The sequence below is a fragment of the Malaclemys terrapin genome, chromosome 8, assembly GCF_027887155.1.
Source record: "Malaclemys terrapin pileata isolate rMalTer1 chromosome 8, rMalTer1.hap1, whole genome shotgun sequence".
NCBI classification, from domain to species: Eukaryota; Metazoa; Chordata; order Testudines; family Emydidae; genus Malaclemys; species Malaclemys terrapin.
The window spans coordinates 17,743,664-17,770,439 of record NC_071512.1 but is presented as its reverse complement, the minus strand read 5'-3'; the positions used below and the strand labels follow the sequence as shown (position 1 = coordinate 17,770,439).

General features: G+C 43.9%; 1 protein-coding gene across 2 annotated transcripts in view; it reads right to left on the bottom strand.

The window, feature by feature from the left end:
* The window catches only part of SH3RF2 (SH3 domain containing ring finger 2), an 81,227-nt gene extending 54,654 nt beyond the window's left edge, over nt 1–26,573 (bottom strand). For both annotated transcript variants that reach the window (XM_054038300.1, XM_054038301.1), the window contains exons 1-2: nt 26,510–26,573; nt 24,799–25,308 (exon numbers count right to left, since the gene is read on the bottom strand). In XM_054038300.1, the coding sequence (XP_053894275.1) occupies nt 24,799–25,179 (381 nt within the window). In that variant the 5' untranslated portion in view covers nt 25,180–25,308; nt 26,510–26,573. The remainder of the gene's footprint in view (nt 1–24,798; nt 25,309–26,509) is intronic.
* Nucleotides 26,574–26,776: the final 203 nt, after the last annotated feature.

The window sequence follows — 26,776 nt, the reverse complement described above, 5'->3', positions numbered from 1 at the left end:
CCATTAGCTGGTAGCAATCGTCTCTTATGTTTTATATGGACCAGGCCTTAGCTGTTCCCAAACTTTTTACCTGCATGACCCCATTTCGGACTTATTGATTCCTGTGACCACAGACAGCAACAGAGCAACATGGGCCTACAACGTGATCTCATATGTATGATGCCCTCAAGGTTAGACCGTAGAGCAAAATGGCAACCTCTGTGCAACGTGACTTTGCACGTATGGTGCATGCAAGGTCACACCACTGGAGGATGCCATTTTGTAGAGCAGTTCAGATGTGTTCATGACCCCATCCGTTGATGACTGGGGTCACAATCCATAGTTGTGGAATCACTTAGAGAAAGACAAGACCCACATTTTTCCTCATGTGTTACACACATGTTCTATGTGCTGGGAACCTCTGGGAGGTATTGTGACTGCCTGAGAAACAATGCCTCCCAATGTATCTGCTTGGCATCTCCGCCCCCCCACAAAGTCGACCATTGTTTAATGGACCTAACTAAGCCTTTAAGTTCATAAGCTCTTGAGAGTTGTGACCTTGTCTTATTGTCGTTAGAGCACCTCGTATATCACTGGTGCTGTCGGGAAGAAAATGCTCACAACAAACCTCTGCAGAATGGTTCTAGAGATAACCAGAGACTTCATGTTGAAATGTCCAGCTCAATCTCTCCAGCCTGGAGTCATTTTTAAAAAGCAAACATGGAAATGCTGCTGTTGGGTTCTTCACTGAAACGAAGTTTTGTGCATGTGTGGCAATGACACGCAGTGCTTCGTTTCATGTGCATAATTTAAGCATAGCGCTTGCTCTGATTTCGATCTACTTTAAGAACTAAATACACCTAAGCAGGCGGGACATTTGTTAACTGAAGATTTAACTTTCAAGGTATATCAAATTGTCCAGAGCCAAAAGTGACTGTCTGTCTCCCTTAGATAATACACGGCTGCAAAGGTCCTGGTAGATGTAGCTTGAAGAACCTATCAGTTCACTCCAAATTCAAATCTGGACACAAAAAGGGTCTGAAATATCTGAAAGAAATAGAGATATTTGTTTGTGCAGAGCCCACATGAGGTTAGCTTATTTTATACATGCCGTGGTACTTAACAAAGAGAATAAATTTTAATCTGATTGCAGAAGTAGTCAGATCAGGCCGGGTTGTATCTGCCAATGCAGCTTTAAATGTCAACAGGCTGAAAGAAGGGATCAAAACTATCATCTAGTTTATTCACTGAGGAATGTCATCAGACTTCTCACTGGCACCTCTGTTTAGTTACCTTCATAGTGAAGTGTTTATTGATACCAGCCTATTCCCTTCACACTCTGGAAACCAACTCTCTTGGTTGCTGTCAGCAGGTGAAATTCCCACTCTCTTCTGAACAGCATTAGTGGTGCTGTACTGAAGAAAGCTCTAGTAACATTGTATGACTGTGGTCCTCTTAGCAGGGGTTCTCAACCTTTTTCTGGCTGAGGCCCCCCTCAACTTGCTATAAAAACACCAGGGTCCAGCGGGGATCAGAGCGGGGCTTGGGCATAGGCACAGTTTTACTTCTATTTTTTGTGGGGGTAAGGGCTGGTGGGGCTTATGCCAGCTCCGCATAGCAGGGTCCAGGGAGGGAGCGCCACCTCCATCCCCTGACTCACTCAGGAAGCCACCCAGCCTGTCTGGGCTGTGGGGGGATGCAACCAAAAATATCACTCAAAGTGGGGACTCAGTTCAAAAAGTTTGAAAACCAGGCAGGGGGTAGCTAGGGGCTGTGTGCAGGCAGGGGAGAAGCTCAGTGTGCAGGCAGGGGGTAGCTAGGGGCTGTGTGCAGGCAGGGGAGTAGCTCAGTGTGCAGGCAGGGGGTAGCTAGGGGCTGTGTGCAGGCAGGGGAGTAGCTCAGGGTGCAGGCAGGGGGTAGCTAGGGGCTGTGTGCAGGCAGGGGAGTAGCTCAGTGTGCAGGCAGGGGGTAGCTAGGGGCTGTGTGCAGGCAGGGGAGTAGCTCAGGGTGCAGGCAGGGGGTAGCTAGGGGCTGTGTGCAGGCAGGGGAGTAGCTCAGTGTGCAGGCAGGGGGTAGCTAGGGGCTGTGTGCAGGCAGGGGAGAAGCTCAGGGTGCAGGCAGGGGGTAGCTAGGTGCTGTGTGCAGGCAGGGGAGTAGCTCAGGGTGCAGGCAGGGGGTAGCTAGGGGCTGTGTGCAGGCAGGGGAGTAGCTCAGGGTGCAGGCAGGGGGTAGCTAGGGGCTGTGTGCAGGCAGGGGAGTAGCTCAGTGTGCAGGCAGGGGGTAGCTAGGGGCTGTGTGCAGGCAGGGGAGAAGCTCAGGGTACAGGCAGGGGGTAGCTAGGTGCTGTGTGCAGGCAGGGGAGTAGCTCAGGGTACAGGCAGGGGGTAGCTAGGTGCTGTGTGCAGGCAGGGGAGTAGCTCAGGGTGCAGGCAGGGGGTAGCTAGGTGCTGTGTGCAGGCAGGGGAGTAGCTCAGGGTGCAGGCAGGGGGTAGCTAGGGGCTGTGTGCAGGCAGGGGAGTAGCTCAGGGTGCAGGCAGGGGGTAGCTAGGGGCTGTGTGCAGGCAGGGGAGTAGCTCAGGGTGCAGGCAGGGGGTAGCTAGGGGCTTTGTATGGGTGGGGGTGGGGTGCTCCCAGGGCAGCTCCCAGCTTCAGCGGGGATGGAGGAGCACTGAGGCTCCTGGCTTCAGCCCCCCGCTGCTCCTGGCTTGGGTGGAGGAGGTTTACTGGCTTTAGCCCCGTGCTGCTCCTGGCTTCGGGGCTGGGGCTCGGGGCACTGGGTTTCAGCTGTGGGGCTCCACAGCCCCCCTGAAAGCGCTCGCAGGCCCCCAGAGGGTTGAGAACTGCTGCTCTTAGCACCTCGTGAACACAAGGTATGGGTCAAACCCATTAACCACTTCTGTTAAATCCCACAAGGCCTCTAGAAATACTCAATATAGTGTAACAGGCTGGCAATGTTTGAGTGAGACCCCTGGCCTTGTTAGTAGCTGTTGATCCTGCTAGAAAAGGGTTAAGCAGGGTCTGCTGACTTGCTGAGTCAGGCGACTCATCACCCCACCTAGATATGTGGGAGACAAGAGTGACTCTCTTAGGAGAGAAGATCTAGGGAGTGGGTTGAGCAATCTGGAGGGAGGCACTCCGGGAGCAGCTAAACCTGGGGAGTATCTTGATATTACCTCATTCTTATTTTCTTTGTGAACAAAGTCAACCCCCAGGAAGTGGAGGAGTTTGGAATTTTCATACTGTATGGATTGTGACTGTAGCGTGGATTGGCAATGGCACCTGCTCAGTTAGACATAGAGGCTTTCCAGTGGGGCGTGGGTGTAGCTCACTATTTGTTTTGCTCATAGTCAGCCTAGTTTCTAAAGTTAATGCATATAAAAACCTGCTGAGGCCTGCCATGTGGGAAAGAACTCTTTGGCTAATCACTACCATGGCTCTTAACCCATCTCCAGGCATCGCCTCCTATACTAGCCACTCCTTTCACTTGTGATCAACATGCCCTCCCTAACCTTGTCAATATCATCACACGGTCTCTCTAAGGCTTTGTCTTTGAGGGATACAGTAGATCTGACCATATACTTCAGTTTCTGTAGAGCTCCCAGTGTAAAAGAATTATGCTGGATTGTCCTTCCTGCATCCCAGGCTTCATTTCCTCAACACCTTTTTGTCCTTCCTCACCCTCATATCCAGGCTCCTGTCAAATCTTGCTGCTTCTTTCTTTGCACTGCCTCTAAAATACAATCACCCCTCTCTGTCCAAATTGTTTAACTTTGGCATGTACATTGATTAGTTCCATTACCTCTATCTCTATGGTCTTCCCAGCTCCGCAGTCTACTCAAAACATTACAAATGAAGTATCGTCTTGTCCTGATGTTCTGACTATATCTCTCCCCATTGAATCCCTTCTTTAGCTTTTTCTCTCTCTTTTTTCCAGACTAAGGTTAAGATGTTCATTTTCACCTTCTTTTTCAGTGTCTACAGCTTTGCCTCCACTTACATTGTTGATCTCCTTTCCTCCTACACCTCGTCTCACACTCAACCCCTCCCCTCATTTCTCAGTCCTTACTGTTCCCCTTTTTTTCCTGACACTCAAAATTCAGTGCCTTTCTGCCACACCACGTTTTTCACTATGGCTGGAACAGATTCCCTCTTATTGTGTCACTTAGTGCAGAGCTTCTCAAAGTCGGGCCGCCGCTTGTTCAGGGAAAGCCCCTGGCGGTCCGGGCCGGTTTGTTTACCTGCCGCGTCCACAGGTTCGGCCGATCGCGGCTCCCACTGGCCACGGTTCGCCGCTCCAGGCCAATGTGGGCTGCGGGAAGTGGCGCAGGCTGAGGGATGTGCTGGCCACCCTTCCCGCAGCCCCCATTGGCCTGGAGTGGCAAACCACGGCCAGTGGGAGCCGCGATCGGCCGAACCTGTGGACGCGGCAGGTAAACAAACTGGCCCGGACTGCCAGGGGCTTTCCCTGAACAAGCGGTGGATCGGCTTTGAGAAGCACTGACCTAGTGGCCTCCCTTGTTCAAATCCCTCTTTAGACCTCTTCTTTTGCTTACCCTTCCATTAATCTCTTCTCCGGCTCTGTTGCTCCTTAATTGGTGTAGAGAATCTAATGCTGACTGTAAACCCCTTGGGGCAGAGACTCTCTCTCTCTCTCTTATGATTTTATAGAGCTGAGCACACCTATGGCCCTTCTGGCCAGATTAAATGCCTATTGATGTTAGCTGCAAAACTCTTATTGACTTCTCTGGTAATAATAATTAATGATGCTGCTGAAGTGCTGCTTAGTTCAGTATCCACAGTACTTTGATCCCGTCTCTCCACAGCTGGATTTTTCACCTATTCATGGGTTTATGGTTAACAGTACATCAGGAGACTCGCTGATGAAGTGCATTTGCCTTCCATTCATTGAGACAGTGACAAATACCTGCATTTTACAGGACCCAGTACTCATCCTGAACATCCCGGGAGCAACAGTTGTGGGAAGTAGCTTCCTTCACCTCCATCTGATCAGGAAATGATGATGATAATAATGACCCCAAGGGCTACACTTTTCATGTGTAGATTTCACAGTGATCAATGGCTGCCACCTCCAGACTTTATACACACTGTACTCAGGGCTAAACGTGAAGGTACAATGGAAACTCAAACCCATGCAGAACACAGCAGCTCCTCTCCTTGGCTGGAAAAATCATTAAGAGCATGTACTAAAGTTCTGCATCTTCCACTGGTTCCACTTCAGGACATAGATCAACACCCTTATGTCAACCTTTAAGGATCTCTGTGGGCTGTGGTACAACAACATCAGAGACTGCCTGTCCAGTCATGGCCCACAGAGACAGCTCTGTGTCTCTGGGACAATGCAGCTAATATTGCTCAGGGTGACTTTATAGAACCAGTGATAAGATGTTCTTTGCTGAGAGTACTGGGACCCTCCCACTTTTGTGGGTCCTAGAGCCCAGGCTACAATCTGAGCCCGAATATCTACACTGCAATTAAACAGCCCAGTGAGCCCAAGCCCCGCAAGGCCGAATCAGCTGGCACGGGCCAGACATGGGTTTTTAATTGCAGTGTAGACACCACTTCACCGGTCGCTTGGTTTCTGCCTGCTTTTATTGTATCAGCAGCATCTGAAAATAAACCTGTTTAGCCTGTTTTTAAAAGGATTAAGTATAACTGCAGAAATCAAGTCATTGGTAGCGCAAAGTAATGAAGAACATGCATGTAGAAGTAGCATCCCCTGTGTATCCTAGTGGGTACCTCCGAGTCTCTAGCCAGAGGCCCCGCTCCATAGTTTGAGATACTCTGAGAACGGCTGTTAATTTTCACAGAGTATCAGTAGTGGCAGAAAGTTTAACCCAGATAACTTTTTGGAAGTGGCGATACATTTGAAAAATCCCCTACATTCAATGTACCTTTCTGTGTGTCTCTCTCTTATGTATACATACACATACACATTCTAAGGATCCTGAACTTTGATATCAAACAGGAATGCAGGCTGCAGGAGCACCTTTTTTTCTTATGCTGCGTGTACCTTTTAAATTGATCTAGATGTATATTTTTGATTCAAAACTTTAAAATAAATAAAGCACAAAGTGTAAACATGCCATGGAACCTGGGGCCAGATCACATTCTCCTACTTGAATGCTCCCAATCGTTACTGCGGGGGAGGGGGAGAGGGTTGTGTGGAAGAAGGGGGTAATTAAGTATGAATATTAAACTCTTTGGTCACATTTTTAGGGCGCCAAGTAGAAATGGATGAATGTCATGTCTTGCAAATCTTGCATGTTCTTTTTGGGGTGTGCAATGATGGTTTGTGTTTGTAAACTCATTTTCCCAAGACTTCAATGGATATAATATGTGTGTGTGTGTGTGTGTGTGTGTGTGTGTGTTTCCCCCTCCCTCCTTCCCCAAGTATGATTCAATTTTAGAAACCACTTTTTGTTAAGATACAGGGAACCTGTGCTAGACATTGAGGGGAGAATTCCCCTCTCTCCCCCAAAAGAAGCTAGCTAGAGGCTCCCCCTTCCCCGATCTCTCTCTTTTTCAGTCTGTCATAACATTGCCTTATGCCCACCCCCTTTTTTCTATTTTTTTCCATTTTTCCTCTCTCTAAGCTCCCTTTTTCAGTCTTGCCTAAGTGGAATGTGACCCTTATACTGCACTCACATTTGAGTGGGTATTTTAAGATCACAGTGTTTGAAGGGTTGAAATTATGGCAAACGAGCTTGCCCACCACTTGTAGTGAGCTAGTCCAGTTATATCGGGCTGGTAGGTGTCTTTAATGCAGTCAGTGTCTGGTCCCAATGTAAAGCATTTATTTTGAGACTTCAGGAGATGGGGAAGAGAGAATGCAACAGGCCAAAACTAAAGGCTATGAGATTCAAGAGCTCCGTGATTTATCACTACAATAAACTCTCTGGGCAAGCTTCTGCCCTCACTTGTACTCTGTGCAACCTCACTGACTCCAGGGGAGTTGTACAGGGTGTAAGTGACAGCAGAATGTGGCCCTTTGTGCCTTCCAGAATACTGGTGCATTTGAGAGGGAAGTGGGAGAAGTAATCTTTCTGGCTGAATTTGGGGTTTTTTTGTTTGTTTTGCATCTGGCTTTAGCGGAGCTGTGGCAATCATCCCAAACATCTGAATCTCCCGCCATACAAAACCGAGAGGCAAATTAATATCTATCTATCTATATGGAAGCAGTTCAAAGCATCTCCTCATAGCTGGGATAAATGTGCACTATAATTATGTTAAATGAGCTAGTTATAACTTCTCCATTATTGATGCTGGATTATTATAAGATTGCATAACTCATATTATTGGAATTAAAAGAAAGGAGGGAGGAAGGCACATTAAAAATGCCAAGAAATAAGGACAAATAAGGAAGAACAATGAGGCAGATGAAGACAGATTTCTGGATAAACCAAGTTTCAGGCAATTCCGTTGAATGCCATTCATGACAAGCAGCGTGATCTGACTTGTGGTGTCCTGCCAGCTGGATGAATGGAGCAAACAAACTGGCTGGGATACATCAGGATGAACACGTGGTTGTTTTAGGCATCAGAACAATGCATTTCCACAGAATTTCCCTTTAATCCCATTTGCAAGGGTGCACGTTGCCAGTGATTTAGGCGGAACCAAACTAAGGACGCTAGTGTGGATTTCCCCTCTTTCCCAACAACTGTATTCATGGAAAAGGCAACAGCGTTGTAAGTAAACATAAAGAAATGAACAGCACCTTCCTTCTCTCTCCAGCTTGTTGTCCTTAATTACTGCATAGTGTCTGCTTACTGCAGGGCCTCCAACCAGTTGGTGATCTTACATGCTTGGACAGGAGACATTCAAGAATGCCACAGAGTGTTGCAAGAAGTAGTGACCTTGTTTAAATAGGTGGCATCCTTCCCTCTGCGTCAATATTGAATCCATCTCACATTGTGGTGTGAAGGGTCACTGTGGTCCTGAACTTAATGCCTTTGGGTTGATCTAACTTACTTTCTGCTTTCCTGTCCCCTCTGTGGGCTACGCCAGAAAGGGAATAGCCAGAGAGGAGTGTGCTTCAGCCAAATCCCTTCCCCCCACGATGCCCCTTCTCTCCCTTAACATGGGATCAGTGCTGGCACAGAACTAAGCCACAGAAATCAGCTGTAGGCCAACTGGGGAGACCCTCTGCATGGGAGCTATTCCCAGGGGCCATTGCTGTCCCCTTTACATCCACTTTGATGCTCTGGCAATGTTAAAAGGATTTAGTGTGCCAGAGCATCAGGCCCCATGTATGTGTGTTGGAAGAGACGTGGGGCAAAGAGGTCTGTTGATACCTTCTCTTGGGACATTTCTTGAAAATACCTCCTATTTGGTGTGTTTTGGCCCATTCCAAAGGGGAAAAATGCTGTTCAGTATTTATGATCCTCAGAGAATGCCTTTTGGTTGAATCCAGTGTGAAAGCGAGCTTAATTGAAGTAGGAAGTTCACTACAATCCTTTCAGTTTAGTGGCAGGATGTTAATTAGAGGCCTCTTGGAGTCCCCCTCCAGCACATTACTGTTCTGATTGCTAGAGTCAGATTCACAGTCCTTAGGATGATTTGGGCAGACCCAAACATGGCTTGGTTCAGGTACATTTGGATTTTCACTCAAGTGACTTTCCCAGCTGTGGTGTTGATAATTCTACACGGGAAATGCCCTGGAATCTCTCTTCCCTGCACCTGTCCGCTTGAATACAGAAAACCATCCAAACCATGTAGTCTCCTCCCAGACTGGCATAGTTTCCCTGGACTAAATAACAGGAGCCAGATTCTGATCTCAGTTTCATGGGTGTAACTTCACTGACAGGAATGGAGTTACTTCTGAGTCTCGCTGGCACAATGGAGAGCAGATTCAGGCCCTAAGTATCTTTGAAATGCTGGCCTCTGACGGGGAGACTCTTGAGCACGTTCGAAACTGCTCTGTCCAGTGGGTGTTGGGAAATCAGGCTGCAGTCATTGTCAGCTAGATAGACACAGATGACCAGAAATAGAACTGGAACATTGTAAATGAGCTGTGAAAAACAAATCTAGACCCAGATGTGCCACCCAAAAGGTTTGGCAGGACATCAAGAAGCAGAGATGCCGCAGAGAAGAGGCATAGCCACTCTAGTGAACGGACCGGAGAGTCAATGTAAATGGCTGCACAGATCCAAGCTGTACTTGCAGTTCTATTCTGCTTCACATACTGGATTATTTGTACAATAGCATGAGGGGGGTTAAAGGCAATGGCACACTGAGGCAGTGGCTGGCCTGTTGGTAGATGTTTATGTACCTCACTATGGTCTGCTCTGGAGCAGTGATTTATTTCTAGGAACAAGGTATTCATCGCTAGGAAAAAGAAACCCAAATCTGGAGATCTTCCAAATTGACTTCTTGCCCACTGGAGGCTTTTGTTTCAGTTTGTAAATATTTGTTTAATTCTCTTTGGCGCCATTGCCCCTTGGTCCCATCCTATGCTGCCCTGACATCAGTTAGAGATGGGCCAAAATCTATAATCCAGATCTGTATTTTGAACACCCCAATGTTCAGAAGTGTTTGGATCCATAGTTTCTGTTCAGACCCATTCCTAATGGAAGCATGTGAAATTTAAGCCCACTTGTCCCTAACTCCTCTAGACTGGTTCTGTGCCTTGTGCTCCATCGAAAGTCTGAACAAAGTTTAGTCAAGTGTTCAAACTATACTGAGGTTTTTGAAAGAACATCCTCCTCCCACTCCCTGAAAAGCCACAGAGGAGTAAAGACTGAGGATCAGTGTCAACATGTGAAAAAGGGGGAGCTGCAACTCTGCTGCACCAGTTACTTCTCCTTATCATAAAAGCAAACTCTTAAAAGGTGCAAAAGTGACATTTCTGGAAAAAAAAAAAAGGACTTGTCTTCATTGCCTAAGACAGTGGTGCCCAACGTACAGCTATACATGGTCCACCAGAGCATTTCATAAGGCCCACGGCCTGCCAAAGGCCTAGAGACACCAGAGGGGTCTTGAACCCTCAACTACTCTTTCAGTGAACAAAACTCCATTTTTAGTTAAACATGAAACTAGATACAACCAAGTGGGTGAGTTTTGCCTGACTTCACCTTCAATTAAGATTGCTTTGCATGATTTTGCTCAGTAGTTTTCACCTCCTTGAGGGCTGGTCTGAGTGAAGTTTAGTAGTGACCACAGGCCACTGACAGCTATCGGGTTTTGGGTGGCCTATGTGAAATGAATGGGTTGACCATAATAGACAGGAGGCCCCATCACTAACCCACCACCACAATTTACAATCTTGGGCCAGGTCAATACTCAAAGGTAAGTCAACCCAGTTACGTTGCTCATGGGTGTGAAAAATCCACACCCCTGAGTGACATAGTTAAGCTGACCCAGCTGCTGGTGTAGACAGCACTAAGTCAACAGAAGAATTCTTCTGCCAAGCTAGCTACCACATCTCAGGGAGGTGGATTACCTCTGGCAATGGGAGAACCCCTCCTCTTGCTGTAGTAAGTGGCTACACTGAAGCGCTACAGCTGCAGCACTGTAGCTTTGCCACTGTGGCACTTTAAGTGTAGACACAGCCTTGGTTTCAATCCTGTCAACCTGTAATCACCTGAGCAGTCCTGAGTCAGATGAGTAGGCCTATTGACTGCAAAGGTCTGTTTATCTGAGTTAAAGGTTTTCAGAATTGTTTTCAGTCTCATTAGCGAGACAAAGGGTGACTCAAGACAGTGAGCTATCTACTCATCTCTAGAAGTGGTTTCTGTAGATTATATTTCAAGCACACAATCTGTGCTCATGCTGCACATGTTGTACCCATTTCAGTTAGCTAAACTGTTTCTAGTTTGGTCAATCCATCGTATCTCACCTGCACTAAGTTCCCCTTTAAAACAAAAGACAAGGAGTAGCCAGTATAGATATGAATAGGATGATCTGTTGACCCTTTCTCTTATAAATGTATCTCATTTTAGCCATATTCCCTTTCCTTTCAACCTCTGTGACACGCACAAGCATGAAGACTTCTCAATTCCGAATCATTGTGCACGCTATGCAATAACGTACAAACTCCCATTGTTTGAGACCAGGGAAGCATATTATATCTTGCCGGACCTACTTAACTTTTTAACAGATAAGTGAAGCTGTCATTGAAGTTTCAGGACTGCAACTTGGCACGATTATAGGCTTATTACAGATAACTTGCTGGCTTGGGTTGTGTCTACCCTAGCCTTTGTCTTAAATTCTCCCACTATTGCACTTCTTTGATAGCAAACGTTTACTTAGGCCAACTCTACACTCCAGACTTTTGCCAGCATAGTTATTTTGGTTGGGCATGAAGTGTTGTTATCCCTGACTGACATAGGTGTGGTCCCTACTGTAGACACAGCTATACAGGTACCAGCAAAACTTCACTTTTACAGGAATAGCTTGTTCCATTTGTGAAGGGTTGCTTTGCTCTTCTGGAACAAAGTGCAACTTTGCTGTTATAGCTGCATCCACACTAGGAACGTTGCTGGTATCAGGATTTCTATTCTGCTCCTAGTGTAGACATGGCTTCATACTGCTTCAATCACCTCACTATTATTATGGATTTTTTGCTGTTCAAGTGGTAGTGCACATCATTTTGCTTCTCTTACATGTAAGAAGTGAAGACATGGCATGGTTTGAAACATACATGGTACTTGTACTATGTGTACTTGAATTCTGGCAGTGTGCAGACAGACTATTCTGTTACGCAAATGAAAATATCAGATACAAATATACATGTCGAATGTGTGCCAAAATTGGAAGCTTAAGCTCTGAAACAAATACCCAATCTAACAATTCTCATTTACAATGACTTTGCTGCTATCAGTCATTATTATGATTTATATTACTGTAGCCCCTAGAGGCCTCAACCAATATCACAGTCTCATTGGCTAGGTGCTGTACAAACACATGGTAGCAGAAAGTTGCTTCCCAGAAGAAGTTACAATCTGGAAAGGCAAGTGAGACAAAGGGGGTGGGGGAAGAAGTGTTGTTATAGATGGGGAACAGACATTAACAGACTTGCCTAAAGTCACACAGGAAGCCTGTAGCAGATCTGGGAACTGAATCCAGGTCTCTAGCATCCTCGTATAGTGCTAGAACCACATAGAAATAGAAGGCAGGTTTTTATTGCTGTATTGACTTCCATCCTTCTGAGAAGAAAGACAAGCAATAGAAACTCCATTTCAATAACTAACTTAAATCTCCATTGCTACCCCCATTTAATAGTATGTCCCAAAGGGGACAGAATTTCAAAGGCGGGAGAAGTGATTCCTACATCTATAGAGTTTGTACAATCACTTCACAAAGTTTCCAGAGCTCTTTGGATCCAACTCGTTGAAAGGAACCATTTGAAGGTAAGTTCATTACCATTACAATTCTGTTTTTCTTCTTTTTAACAGCATTAACGTCAGCCTTGTCACATAGAACAAAACCATCAAACTTGTCATTTCAATCTCTTCATATAATTATGTTCTGTGAATTCAGACAGTTGGGTAGTTTTTGCATTACTTCTCCCCTCAGGAGGAATGTTAGCATCTCCCCAGCAGCCTGTTTTTACACCAGGGAGAATAAAACCATGCCCTGTGAAAGTACTTGCATAGCATTCACCAAATCTGCCTTCTTTTCTCCTCATTCATTTTAGACGTTCGGTGAAAGCTGCTTTGTGGCTCAAGTTAATGAATGAGCCATGTTCAGACCTGGTGGGAGTGGATGCAACTCATGTGGAAGTTGGTGATGTAAGTGATGTAGATTTAGCAAAGTATGGAAAACACTGGCCTAATTTACCCATTGGGTGTAAATTGGTCAGAAACCAGGTGTAAGGGGGTGTAACAGACTGAAGAAAGATATCAAGGAAAGCAACCAAAAGTAGTATCTAAAAGCATGTAATGTAAAGTAAAGAGCATGTAAATTATGCTCACTGGGCTAATTTCTACTCTGCTGCAGCTGTGAGCCTCCACGTCAGCCAATGGTGCTTCACCAATGTTGATCAGAGCACTTCCCTAATTTGCATTCGATACACAACCACACCCACACGTACATCATTTTGTGAATTGGGTGTATTGTTGTGACTATTTACTGGGGAGGGGTCGTGACTGAAACAGTGCAGAAAAAATGATTAAAGATAATACTTTGCCCCTTTTATTGCAAAGGATCTCAAAGCATTTTACACCCTGAAATTACATGACTCATTACTGAAATGCACCCATCCTGGGGGTGGAACACATCAGCTATTTAACAGTGCACAGTAATACCGCACAACAGGTCAGGATGATGACATTACCATATTAAGTATTACTGTATCTGAAATTTTGAGATAGGCAGAATTAATGTCAAAACAAAGTATAATTCAGGGATTATATCGGAATCTGGCTTCATTTGATGGTTACAAATTCTTTTGTGCATACTATGTTATGTAGGTGGTAGGAAAAGGTGAAGATGGATTAGGGACAGGTTTGAATAAATCATCCTATCTTCTTTCTTGGGGAGGTGGAGGGAGGAAGTAGGGGGAAGAATTTGTCAGCAGTATGTATCATCTTGGTCCTGTAGCTTATGGGAGGCACAGTATATTTGCTGCTGGTGGTAGCTACAACAGGCATGTGTGAGCTGTAGCCTCTGCATCAAACCTTTTACAGCTGTTCCATTCATGGTTTTTGCTATTGGATTTTTTCCCCCACCAATGTGTCAGCAATCTGGGACATTGTTTAAATAGTGTGTCATGATTTTTAAATGGCATCAGAAATAAAATGTGCCAGCCCTCACTCAACATCTTCAATCCTGATTCTTTGTACTTTAGAACCACAGTTTAATCCTCACCCAGGATTATTGTCAGTAGCAATGGGAAATTTGTATTTTGCTTCTGTTCCTCTGATTTAAGAATCTGATTGCTTGGCTCTGTAGCCATCAGTATCCTTAAATTGCTAGAGTACGGCAAATTGATCATTGAGCCTATCACCGAGGGAAGGAAAATGTTAGGGGCAGCAGTGTTGAGTAACTGTTTGAATGGGTGACTGGTCTTTTAGGGGTTGGACATTTGATAGTTTGCTTATAGCAGTAGCAATCACTAGAGGTGATCATATACTAATGCTCCACTAGCAGGAAAGCTGGTTACCCTTGTAGTCATAGGAATTACATATGGAAAAGATTTATTGGGTCCTCCTGTCCAGGTCTTTGCCCATGGAAGGTATGAAATCCCACGGCATGGGCTACTCAGAACCTCTGCAGAGTAGAAAATTGGCCAACGTGCAAAACCCCAGAGATTTTGTTCAGAGGGGTCAAGTGGAAAAGGGAATCATCTGAAAGGTCTCTTGTCACCATTGTAAGAATCGTTGCACAGGGCCCCAAACTCTCTCTTCATAGGAACTGCAGCATGTGATTTATTTCTGCAAGTTAATTCAGAGCAGAATATTGTTAATGATGGCACATGCTTCTAACCATCAGCTTGGAACTCCAGGAGGGCAGCCATTTTGATGTGAATGACTGGGTCCACCAGACCCAGACGCAACAACAACAGGAAGACCTTGATGTTCATACTCTACATAAGGGGTGGTCAACTGATAGACCCCGGACCAAATCCGGACCACCAGATGCTTTCAAATAGACCCCAAAATCTTTTTATTTACTTATCGTTGTTGTTGTTGTGTTTTTTTGTATTATTTTCTGTGGAGTCTGGACTGTTGCTATACCTTGACCAAGAAATGTGGACCTTGGCAAAAAATAATTGACTATCTCTGCTCTACATGGTCTCTTGGCTGCATGCACTCTTGACCAGGCCCTCAGTAAGTACTGTGACAAGCTGGGTGGGAATTTTCATCACAGAGTAGGTGCCTAGAGACTTTGAGTCTAGCGGAGTGGCCTGCATAATCTAGATGACATGTTTGTGCCTTATATGGTACTTGAACAAGGGAAGGAAGATGATACTGCTCATAGACAGGTAGGGCTGCCAAAAAGATGGCAGTATGTGTCTAGATAACCAATGCATGTAGTAGGTCAAGCAGCGATGGAACCATTTGGAAGATCACAAAGACATTCCCAACTCTCTTAAAGGAGAAGAGACCAGGCCCATCATTTTGGTCCCTAATGATGGTGAGTATGCAGCCTGACACTGCTGCCAAGATCACTCTCCGAAGTTCTTCTCTTCTCTCACTAGATTCTTTGTGTGCTAGTCTGATGCTGGGGAAGGATAGTATGTAGCTGTCTCATTCTGCTACCTATATATATGGAAGACTGTATCAATGCTACTCAAAGTGCCTGCTAAGGGAGCATCTTTTGGTGTGAATGCCTCATAAATAATAACTACAAAACAAAAGCCAACATTTAACTGCAAATGCTATAGTTTTCTTAGCGAGGAGGAGAACTGAAGGAGACCAAGAGAAGAGTTTAAAATTGAAGCAATGAATCAGTGTTCTTCCTGTCAAGAACTAGCCTCAGACCTCTCAGATCATCTTTTAGAATAACTCGAGGCTAAAAGCAAAACTGACCCATGAATCTGCCTTTTCTTTCCCCTTTCCTCCAGCAATGAAAATTACAAAATCAATCCATTTGACTTGAACTCTGTGATCACAAACCCAACCAACCACCTGTGTGGAATATTTGATAGGAGAATAAAAGAGTCTAAGATTTTCCCCATCCATGCCTCCAACTGCAGTATTTAATAGATGAACATAGCACACTGCCGAAAGCCTGGGTTATTCTATTCCTGACTTGCCATCTGAGTCTGACTCATTGCCTTGGTAACAAATTAAAACACTTTTTTTGGGGTGTGTTTTGCTATTCAGGACCTAATTTTGTAAAACCAGGGAAACCAGCTTCTGAGATTTAGGGCAGGTCATTTTGCTATTTGTCAGTGCACGGCCCTACCCTAATCCAACCTCTTTTCTTTCTTATACCTGATTAATTTATTGCAAACCCGTGCATGCTATGTGTCGCTCTCTCCACGCATGCCCAAGTCAGAACTGCACTCATGTTGTGGGATGGGAAACAGCTGAGAGCTTGCATGAAGCACAAATTGGCTCATGTATAGTCATTTTTGTTCCCCTACCAATTGCTTGAACAAGCGTGTAGGGTGAGCTGTAATGGATCAGGGATAAATATCTCTGCAGTCTTTCCAAGTTACTGACAGATGGGTTCAGGTGTGGGAACCTTTTTCTCCCTGTAGTTATTTGGTTCACTCTCTGCATCACGAGTGTGGTTCTTGCTCATCATCACCCAGCAAAGCTGGATTAGAGGTTTCTAACTAGGTAAGCGATTAGTAGATTCATAGATTTTTTTTTTTTAAGGCCAGAAGGGACCATGAAATCATTTAGTCTGACCTTCTGTATAACACAGGCCAGAAAATGTCATTCAGTTCCCCCATACTGAGCCCGCTAATCCCTACTCACATTTTTAGGTGAATTTGTGTGCTTCTTCCTTTCTCCTGCTCCAAGATTAAATTTTCTTCTCAAGTTCTTACATGAGTGGCCTTTTTAGTGCGTTCCTAATGCTGCACAATTCAGAGCTAAAATCCTCTTCACTGAGAGTGTTTTTAGCTGTGGTTTTGGTTTGTGCTCCCCTCTAATAAAAATGACTGAAAGTTTTGATGTCCCCTTGTAAACACTGGTAACTATATTTTTCATGGGCTAGCAGGAGACATATAGAGACCTTAAAACGTAGCACACAGTGCTGCCTCTTGAAAGCCTGCTGTGTCTCTAGGGCTAACCTCTTTTACTGTTCATATTGTCAGGCTCTCTGCATTTCAGTGAATTGCTTTCTAATTCCAATAGGCAGTAATTACCACACTAAGACCATCTGAGGAGGGGTGGGGGCAAACAATGTTGTGATGCACAGAGGGTGCACAGTGCAAAGTGCATTATTTGTTCTGGCAGTAGGGAAATCATTAGTCAAGTCACATGTAGGATACCAGTGGCGCCAATTCAGATTTTTTTTGGCGGGGTGGGGGAATTCCAGTTTCCTCTACACCTCCTGTAGGGACCACAGTTCTCCCTCAGTAGGGGAATCTCCCGTCTCTTAACCACATTGTGCATAAGCCGGTGCTACCAGGGGTCAAGTTCTCAATGGACTCTTCTGTGCTCTGCCATTCAGGAACAGATCCCATGGGCGAGGTGGCAACACCACTCCATGAAATTTGGCCCCGCTGCCCCTCCATCCATATGGAGGGGTGGTCAGATCAAATGTCACTGGTGCTGAAATCACACGGCTCTAGTCGCAGCTGTATTAATTTGTTACAGGACCACTGCTTAAAGGTGTCAGGCCATGCCCCGCCCCTCTGCTCAGCAGCCTATGGAACTTTGAGGAAGTGCAAAAGCCTTGTGGGGGAGTAGGGTGACCAGACAGCAAGTGTGAAAAATCGGGACGAAGGTGGGGGGTAGTAGGAGCCTATATAAGAAAAAGCCACAAATATTGGGACTGTCCCTATAAAATCGGGACACCTGGTCACCCTATGGGGGAGGAACATTGGTTCCCTGGACCTCCTAACTGATGACACCGTAGGATACCCTATGCTGTTCTGGTCACCATAAGGCAAATCCTGACTTGGGGCATAGGTTGCATCCTTTTCCAGCAGCACAGCCCAGCCCCAGGAATGGAAAGAGAACTGACTTCATCTCAGCTGGTGGACAATGGGACATGGTATGGCAGCCAGCGTGGCATGAACGGGCCCCCCAAGTGAGCAGCACATATACCACTGCCTGCAGTAGCTGCTAGCCATGGAGAAAATGGTCCTTCATTTAAAAGAAACAGCAGTGTGTGCCTCACCCTGAGTCAGTGTGCATTGGTAGGAAAGCTCTTGTTCCTAATGCATGCTCAGCATTTATCCACTCCTTTCCCTTCCAAGCCCAACCTGACTCTAATTAGTAGGGACAGGATTTTGCCTCGTATTGTTAGGTCATTCCTGAGACTGGAAAGGTGCAGAATGCAAGGAGAGGAAAGCTAAGTAGTGCAATGGGTCAATAATTTGTTTCCTGCTGCACTTGTCTCCTCTTTCTGGAATCCTGGGTGCCAATGCAAAGAATGTTGGACATTATAGCTTTAAAAGAGCTGGCAAAGTAAATCCTGTCTGTCAATTCCAAAAGGAGTTGCAGATGATTTCAGAAGAGAAGAGAATAGCAAGGCATAGTCACTATATATAGGACTCAGTGTGAAGGTGGCGACGTTGGAGTATATTGTATTTTTATCTCAATAGAGGAGGCATCTGTCTATCTCTCATAAAATGCTGTGTGTGGAGTGTGTGTGTGTGTGTGTGTGTGTGTGTGTTCTCCTCCTGTTCATGCACTGAGACAAGAACATAGGCCTTAGGCGGACTAGTATTTTCTGTGTTTCTAAGGGCAGATGTTCATATTCTCTGGATATTTTTGCCTGGCTCTGTTTTTTCCCCTGTACTTTCCTTGCACTATAATGTTCATCGCCCAAATAGCAGTTTAGTGGCATGATTCATGAACAAGATATCTGTGTCTGGGGTACAGTTTGGCCCTGCTACACTTTGGAGGACCATGGAAGCTTCATGCATAGTGCTCCACGCAGAAACTTTTCATGCTTCTCACGACTGTCAAAAATGTATTTTATTTAGTTTGTATCCACACTGTAGCTTTCCCCCTGAGCTGTGAAGTATGCCCTCACCTAGAAAGTAACCTTATATTGCACATGGAGAGGATGGTTTTTAACAGTCTAAAGGATCCAGATTAAATTATTTACACTCCCTAGCATTCAGTTCCCAGCAAATCCTTTAGCCCTCTGTTAGATTGAGTCCCATGCAGTTTATTGTGTGGGGATCTTTCAGATAACACTTTTAAAAGCAAAAATCTTATGCCTTCTGCATAGGCATTAAAGATCTCATGGCACTCTTTGTAACAGTTGAGGTTTGCCCTGGTTTCCTTTGCAAAAATTCTTCCTGCCCCTGGCTCTTGAACAATAAATGGTGCACTATTAAATTGCCTGTGTCCTCCACTTCAGAAGTGGCTGCACTTCCATGGTGGGCTGCACTTCCATGGTGTTTGTATAATGATTCACATATGTGTGTCATATATATATATATATATATACATACACACAACATACTACATTGTATTCACATGTGCAGAGCATGGATAAAAATGATTTAGGTACCACAAGGTAAAAAATATGTAGAGATACGCTGGAACTATAAAATACCCTTTCCCTTTGTAGGAGTTTGGCTCTGGCTGTGAAATTCTTGGCTACGGTCTGTCTCTAGATAACATTATTTCAGCAGCTCTGCTGAGGCTCGTATGCACTTTGCGCTTGGAATGGTTTGAATTCTTTGCTTGCTCTGTGGTGATGGGATTTGTTTTAGTTTTTTGGCTTCATGGACACTTCTCCTGAGCTCAAGAGGCTGAAGAGCAACAGCTTGCTGAGTATCAGTGGCAACAAGAGGCTTCTTGCCAGGAGTTGAGAATCCAAGCAAACGGTCTTCTTGTGCCCAGCTCTAAGCTCTTTCCATCTCGCTCAGCTCCATAGTGTTAAAGGGGGGTATGTTTGTAGGATGGCTTCCTAAGTGGAAGAAAAATGTGTTCCCTATTCTGCCTTTCATGACACATCTCAGATGCAGTGAGGCGTGGAACAGAGTAGATTATTTTATTAGCCTTGTAAGAGGAAGTAGCTTGAGGCTGATGCACAGCTTCCCATGGCAGGGAAGGGAGACGACTTCCATTGAGCATCACCGATCTTCACTACTACAGTCATACATAGACACTGCATCCGTGCACACACAAGCAAGTGACCGATGTTAGCCTTGTGATGAACTATCGTAGCTGTCCCCACTAAAATCCTCACCAAAATGAGATGCTCATTGAGATCCTATCTCAGGGCCTGATCCCAAGCTCATTCATTTTGATGGGAGCCTTTGACTCATGCCCCAAATGAGCAACATTTTAAAATAAAATAATGTTCTCCACTCTCCCTCAAGAGCTACCGTCTCAGAAATTCTAACTGCACCTACTGAATGTGCCCCAAGGATGTCTGGCTCACCCCGACCTCCACTGTAAAAACAATGCTGAGGTGAATTCCTCTAATTTTACAATGTGCAAAACTATTCTCACAGTTCTAGCCCATAAGCAGGTTGCTTGGAAGACAGTTGTTTATTATACTGCAGGACTGTGTCGAGTCTGCCTGGTGCTTATGGAGGAAAGGATTAAATACGATTGGGGAGGTGTTGGGAAGGATATGGAATGACAGAAGAGGTGTGTAGGCGGGTGGTTTCTCTCCTTGTGTATATGTGGCAGGGGCAGGAGAGAGGAGGGGTGGGGAAGGTTAAAATGTTAATAAAGATTCTTTAGGAGTTCTTTTTAAAAAAAAAATCTTGTAGAATGGCCAGGGCAGCCTCACGTGTTACTCTGCACCAAATGGGAAATTTCACTGGCGAGAAGGTAGTGGGTGGGTTGTCTCCTAGGACTAGATTACTCTTTATCACAGGCTCCAATAGCTTGTTTTTCTGCAATTTTAAACTGAGAAGAGTCACCCGTTTGAATCATTGTTACAGTTCATCTGAATGCAAACAATGAGCTAAAAATCAATAGGCTTCAAGAGATTTCTCTGCATCTTCCCAGAGGTTTTCATTACTTTTCGTTAAACTGGTATTTTTTTGTAATCAAGTCATTTCAAGAACATTAGGAAAGCTGCTGGAGAGGGTCAGGGGAGAGGGAAATCATCTCAGAAGTTCAAACTTGTTCTTCTACAGCTATGAGATCTAAAAATACCCAAGAGACCAGGCTACTGTCTTTCAAAATTCCTCCATCCTAGCTATATAATAATAATGCTAGTCACATCTAAGGCTTGATCCAAAGCCCATGGAACGACTCCCCGTTACTTCAGTGGGCATTGGAACAGGCTCCTTTAGCAACTTCTAGCCCAGGGTTAGGAAACTTACAGCATGCGTGCCGAAGGCGGCACGCAAGCGGATTTTCAGTGGCACTCACACTGCCCGGGTCCTGGCCACTGGTCGGGGGGCTCTGCATTTTAATTTAATTTTAAATGAAGCTCCTTAAAGATTTTAAAAACCTTATTTACTTTACATACAACAATAGTTTAGTTCTATATTATAGACTTATAGAAAGAGACCTTCTAAAAATGTTAAAATGTATGACTGGCACGCGAAACCTTAAATCAGAGTGAATAAATGAAGACTCGGCACACCACTTCTGAAAGGTTGCCGACCCCTGTTCTAGCCCAAGGTCTTAAAGTGCTTTACAATATACAGTACCTCTGAGCTAGGTAATTATCACCATTCTACAGATGGGAGAACAGAAATGACCTCCAGATTGCTACTCTTGTACTGTTGCCAGAAGACTATCCTTCCTCCCAATCTGCTTAACCAGAAAACCATTTCTCTCTATATAGCTATGTTCACAACAGGGGCAACATTCACATACATTTTTATGGAGGTCTCAGATTAGTGTGATATATCTTGGTGATTAGAGGACATAAACTCAAATACTCCCATGATGTAGACTCAAGATCAGCCATCATTTCTTAGTCTTGAATTTTTACACTATAAGCACACCTGAGGTTAATTGTTACCGTCTTAGAGGCAACAGCTTCTTGTCACGAAGGGCTGGTTCAATTAGGGGTGTATATGTGTGTGTGTGTGTGTGTGTGTGTGAATGACCCGGTACAGCAGCTAAGGAAATATGTCACTGCTCTATATATACTGAGCTACCAAAACATGTTCCATTCTGTAGCACATTGCTGCTGAGGATATCAAAGTGCTTTATAATATGAATGAATTAAGCTTTACAGCACTCTTGTATAATATGTTGTTCTACCCTTTTCCCAGATGGGTAGACTAAGGCATGGTGACTTCCTCAGTCTTACTCAGTGAGGCAGTGCCAGAGCAACGTACAGAACATCACAATCCTGTTGTCTAGGACTCTTCTCTAGCCAGCAGGGAAATAGTCTAAGCAGCTATTCTGATTCCCAAGGATAATTTGATCGTAACTGTTTTTGGTAGCAGAAAATAGCTGAATGACACCACTGCACAAGATCAGTAACAAGTTTTTACTTGTCCTGAATGCTAAGTAAAACCTAAAGCACACAGAGAAAAAAGAGTAAGATGATCATAAAAAGGAATTAAGCTTTTGAATGGGGGCTGGATGACACAAGGGTTCTGAACAGGATAAATTATGAAACTTTTCACCTCAAGGTGCAAATTCAGCCCATAATGATAGTGACTGAAAACGACTGCTATTTGATAAGTGACTAGTAGCCTCTCTGAAATAAATGAGTGATTTAATTCCAGCTCCTAGTGGGGAGCTATTTTATATTGGAAAACCCATCATTGGCCATGCCACTGATTGTCTCTCTCATTGGCAGCTTTAATACAGCAGCCAAGGGTTACATGGTGATGGAGGTTAAAATACCCATGCGGTGTTCTCTGGGGTGAGGAACACAGATTTGGATATTGTCAAAGGAAGTTTGCACATACACTATCTGATGTATTTGTTCCGTGGCTAGAGAACTTAGAGTCCCTAAGACTAACTAACTCTTGCCCTGCGTTCACTCATACAATAATTTACAGAATGAAATGATAAAGTAAATAGCAAGAGATTGATTTTTTTATGGTATTTACCTTCCACTTAATGAATCACACTATGAATATTTCAGAGTAGCAACCGTGTTAGTCTGTATCCGCAGAAAGAACAGGAGTACTTGTGGCACCTTAGAGACTAACAAATTTATTAGAGCATAAGCTTTCGTGGACTACAGCCCACTTCTTCGGATGCATATATGCAAATTTGTTAGTCTCTAAGGTGCCACAAGTACTCCTGTTCTTACTATGAATATTGCAGTTTGGGCCCTTTGGATTGTGATTAGTCTATGATGGTTGGGACTGGGTTTGAGTTGCAGCCAGAATTTGCCTGATCTGGGTTAAATATATTTTGTGGCAAAACAGGTATGTGTGCAAGAGTACTAGGTGATTGATTTCCTCCATGCTGACTGGTTCTGGTTTCTTATCTGGACAGCGACCTAACGGAATGAAAATGAAAGACGACTACTGGCAGTGATAAGGCCAGTGTGCTCGCTTAATAACCCCATTGGGATTACAATAATATCCAAAGATAGGCTACCAAGTCTGTTAATGCTCTCCAGTGGGATTTGCAGCTTATAAAATGTCTTCCCTTTTTTTTGCAAAGAATCTGGTGTTGAGCAACCCTTACCTTTCACTTTTTACTGTCACAAGGAGATTGCAAGTGACCAAACAATTGTAAAATTTCATTTGCTGCAGCATTCATGATGAATGTAACAATATAATAATGGAGGCCAGTCTTCTAATTTCCCTCCTCTGTATGTGTGTATGTATTTATTTATTTACTTATTTATCGTATGAATTTAGGGCTGATGAAAGGTTGTGGATTGACAGTCTTGGAACCACTAGCCCTTCATTTACTACAGACCAGGTCAAGAACACACAGCGGTAATGCACACTTACCCATCCTGTCCCTGTGATGTATGTCAACCCTGACCTTAAAGAATCAGACTTCTATAACTGAGGGAAATTCAGACTCTTGGTTAAGGCTGCAACGGGAGGCCATTAATGTCACTGTGCCACATTAGTCCATTGGAAATTGGAATGAAGATACAACATATTTCTCATACACCACCCAACAGCTGCCAGGGAGTAGGCATTCTGGATCACTACCACCAAACTGTGCTGGATTTGAACCATTGGCTGATAACAACAGCCATCCATTCCCCTGAACAGCACAGGTCTTTGGTGGCCACATCAGGAGGAGGTCCAGTGCATAAACTTCTTGAACAACAATGTCACATTTTCTCACACTAAGAGAAAAATCTGAGATTCATTCTGAAAAGATCATTTTTTAAAGTGCCACACATGCAAGAAGAGTTTCTAACTCAATAGAGGTTATGAGATTCAATGGGATGCATCTACCAAATTGTACTTATATAGGGTACAGTATAACAAACTGTACCCGGTTCTAAATGTATACAGAAATATGCTTGTACATAAATGTTACATAAACACTATGCACATGCAAGTGTGTGTTTCTTCACTGTATATACATTTGTAAATTCATATCTCTGACAATCATTCTACCCAGATACCCTCTGCCTTCACAACTCTTTGTTCTCGAGTATTATGAAAAGAATTTAGATGAGCATTATATGAGGAGTGCCTAAGAATCGAAGCGATGACAAGTTAGGGACAGGAATCCTGTGCAGATAAAATAAAACCTAATGTCAACCTTTACACCAAATTCAGACAGAAACAAACCTATTCAAAAGGTCAAATAACATGAGTTGAATATATAAGAAAAAACTGCTCTTATGGCAAAAGCCACTTAGGACTTCTAAAATTAGACTGGTAAAATCACTGAAGAGAAAAAAAAGACCAGTCTCAGTCAATGGATAAAATGAAAACACGTTTCAATCTCTAACTTCCATGATTCTGCATTTCCCGAGTTAATCTCGGACGGGAGATATATGTACCAAAATATCATCTGCAAGTCAGAGCACACAATATTTCTGGCCCAACTGAAACTAGCAAGCACCAGAAAACTCACGATGAAAATTGTTTTCTTGAAATTTTTGCAACCTGATTTTCAGAAAGACAAGTTATTTTTTGATAAGCTTGAGATTTGATGTTGTTACTGCAGAGATCAACTCAAAATAGCCAAATATTACAGGGAGACAGCAGGCAGATTTGTAATCAAGTGAATAAATCTCTCCTATTTTTAAATATTTCTGCAGTGTTACTAACATGAAGGTTTTCATAGTTCTTGACACATAATGATGCAACTTTTTCTGCCTATGAAGATATTAAGAAACATGGACTCTCCTTACCCCTTCCATATGGATCCTGGGATTTGGTGCCAGCCTGTACTGATTAAGTTGTAAACCTCTTGGATCTCCCCTGTCTCTCCTGATTGAGGCAGGAGAGGTCAGGACCCGAGATCTTTGGATTGAGCCAAACCTCGTAACATTTTGTCCATATCTGACACCGTCCAGTAAGCGAATTAGAAGCAAGTTGGATGGTAACTCTTCAATACTGCAGTAGACTAGAGTTCTGCACTCTGGGCACCTCAACTCATTTTGGGATTTCAGTATCCCCTGTAGACAAGGCTTGCAGAAGGTATGCTGGCATGGTAGCACCTTGGCCGTGACATCTAGCTTTTCAAAGCACACAGGACATTCCAACAGGTCAAGTAAAGCAAAATCGTCCATCTTTAGTGAAGAACTTCAGTCTCACGTGAGGCCAGGAAAGTCCACATGATACATTCACCAGAGCATTGGGTAGCAGTTGCTTCAGTACCTTCAAAAACGACACTGAAATCCTGAACTCAGAAAACCATCCTGCATGAAGGAAAAGAGAGGAGGAGGGGAGAAAAAAGAACAGAACTTGACTGCTACAGTATGAAACCTATCCCACCTACATTGCAAAGCAATGCCTCACGAGCCAATTTGCAAATGTATACTTTGCTCTCACATCCAAGTTTGAAGTGAGTCATTTGTGATTCAGTACTAGTGAGAAGAATTGTATTCAAGCTCAAGTCTGTTGCAGGAGAGACCAAGCTTCTGTTCGTCAGGGTAGATAAATAACTGTAGCTCAGATTGAAGCAACCATACTAATTCATGCCTGTGACCCAAAGCAGGGCAACTCAATCAAGACAGGAACATTCCTTCTCACATGTACTGTAGGAAAACTTGATTGTAATGCCTTGCAGTCTATTCTAATGTTAATTAAGAATAGTATAACAATACTTCAACCAGATCAGGAGCGGAGATCCTCTGGTAAATATCCCATAGAGTCGAGAGTAAATATGTTCAATCTTAACACAGCAGTTTAGTTACACACAATCCCACACACACCCACACTGTTTCATTTTTAACATCTTTCCTAATTAGCTTTCTTTCTACTAGTTTTGGCAGCAATTCTATATAAAAAAAGTCACCCAAATACAAACCTAATTCTTGTACCTTGAAGAGAGACTTTAGTTAAGGAGTTTAGTATTACTTTAGTTAAGGAGCTCTGCAATTTCATCTTCACCTAGACTAGTTGCTTCGGTTATCCAAAACAGCCTCAGAAGTCATTATTCCCTTCCACAATGTAAAGTCACTCAACCTGTTTAGCTCCTTTTACAATTATATGTTGGTTTACACTGAAATATGGATACATTTTTGGATTCAAGTTATGGCTTGTGAAAACAAGTACAGTTCTGTAACACACAGAAGTGTGTGTGTGTGTGTGTGTGTGTGCAAAAGAAACCTAACAAGATCCTATTTACCAGGAATCATTTCCCCTCCGATGCTGAAACAAATATTGCCCACCCTGAAACCTGCTCTCTGAAAATCCAGTGTGGTACCCGTGCCACATTAAATACAAAGATTTTGTAGGATACTTTGCCTAGTAATCCTGATCAATATATACCGGAACATTTCTCCATGGACAAGGAACATTATAAACAGCATAACTTCATTTGTTAAGCTTGTGTTTGAAGATGTCTGCCCCAAAAGGAAACTAGAGCAGGTTGCTAATTCTTTAAGTATCACTAACCTTGCTTTTTGTGCCCCTTCCAAGGCAAAATCAGCTCTGCACAGCTCAAGAGATAAGAGCTCTTTCTCTCTCCACAAATTGCAATCCTGTTGAAAACTTTAACATAACAACTATGTATGTTACTCACTGACAGATCAACTTACGTGTCCAGCCCTGTTAACTCTCTGACTGCCTGACTGCTACTCATAAGCAAGTTTCAGAAAGAAATTCCTGTACCGTGGTTCTGGTTAGGAGCCAGATCCTGATTTGATGTTCTGATCTCAGTGG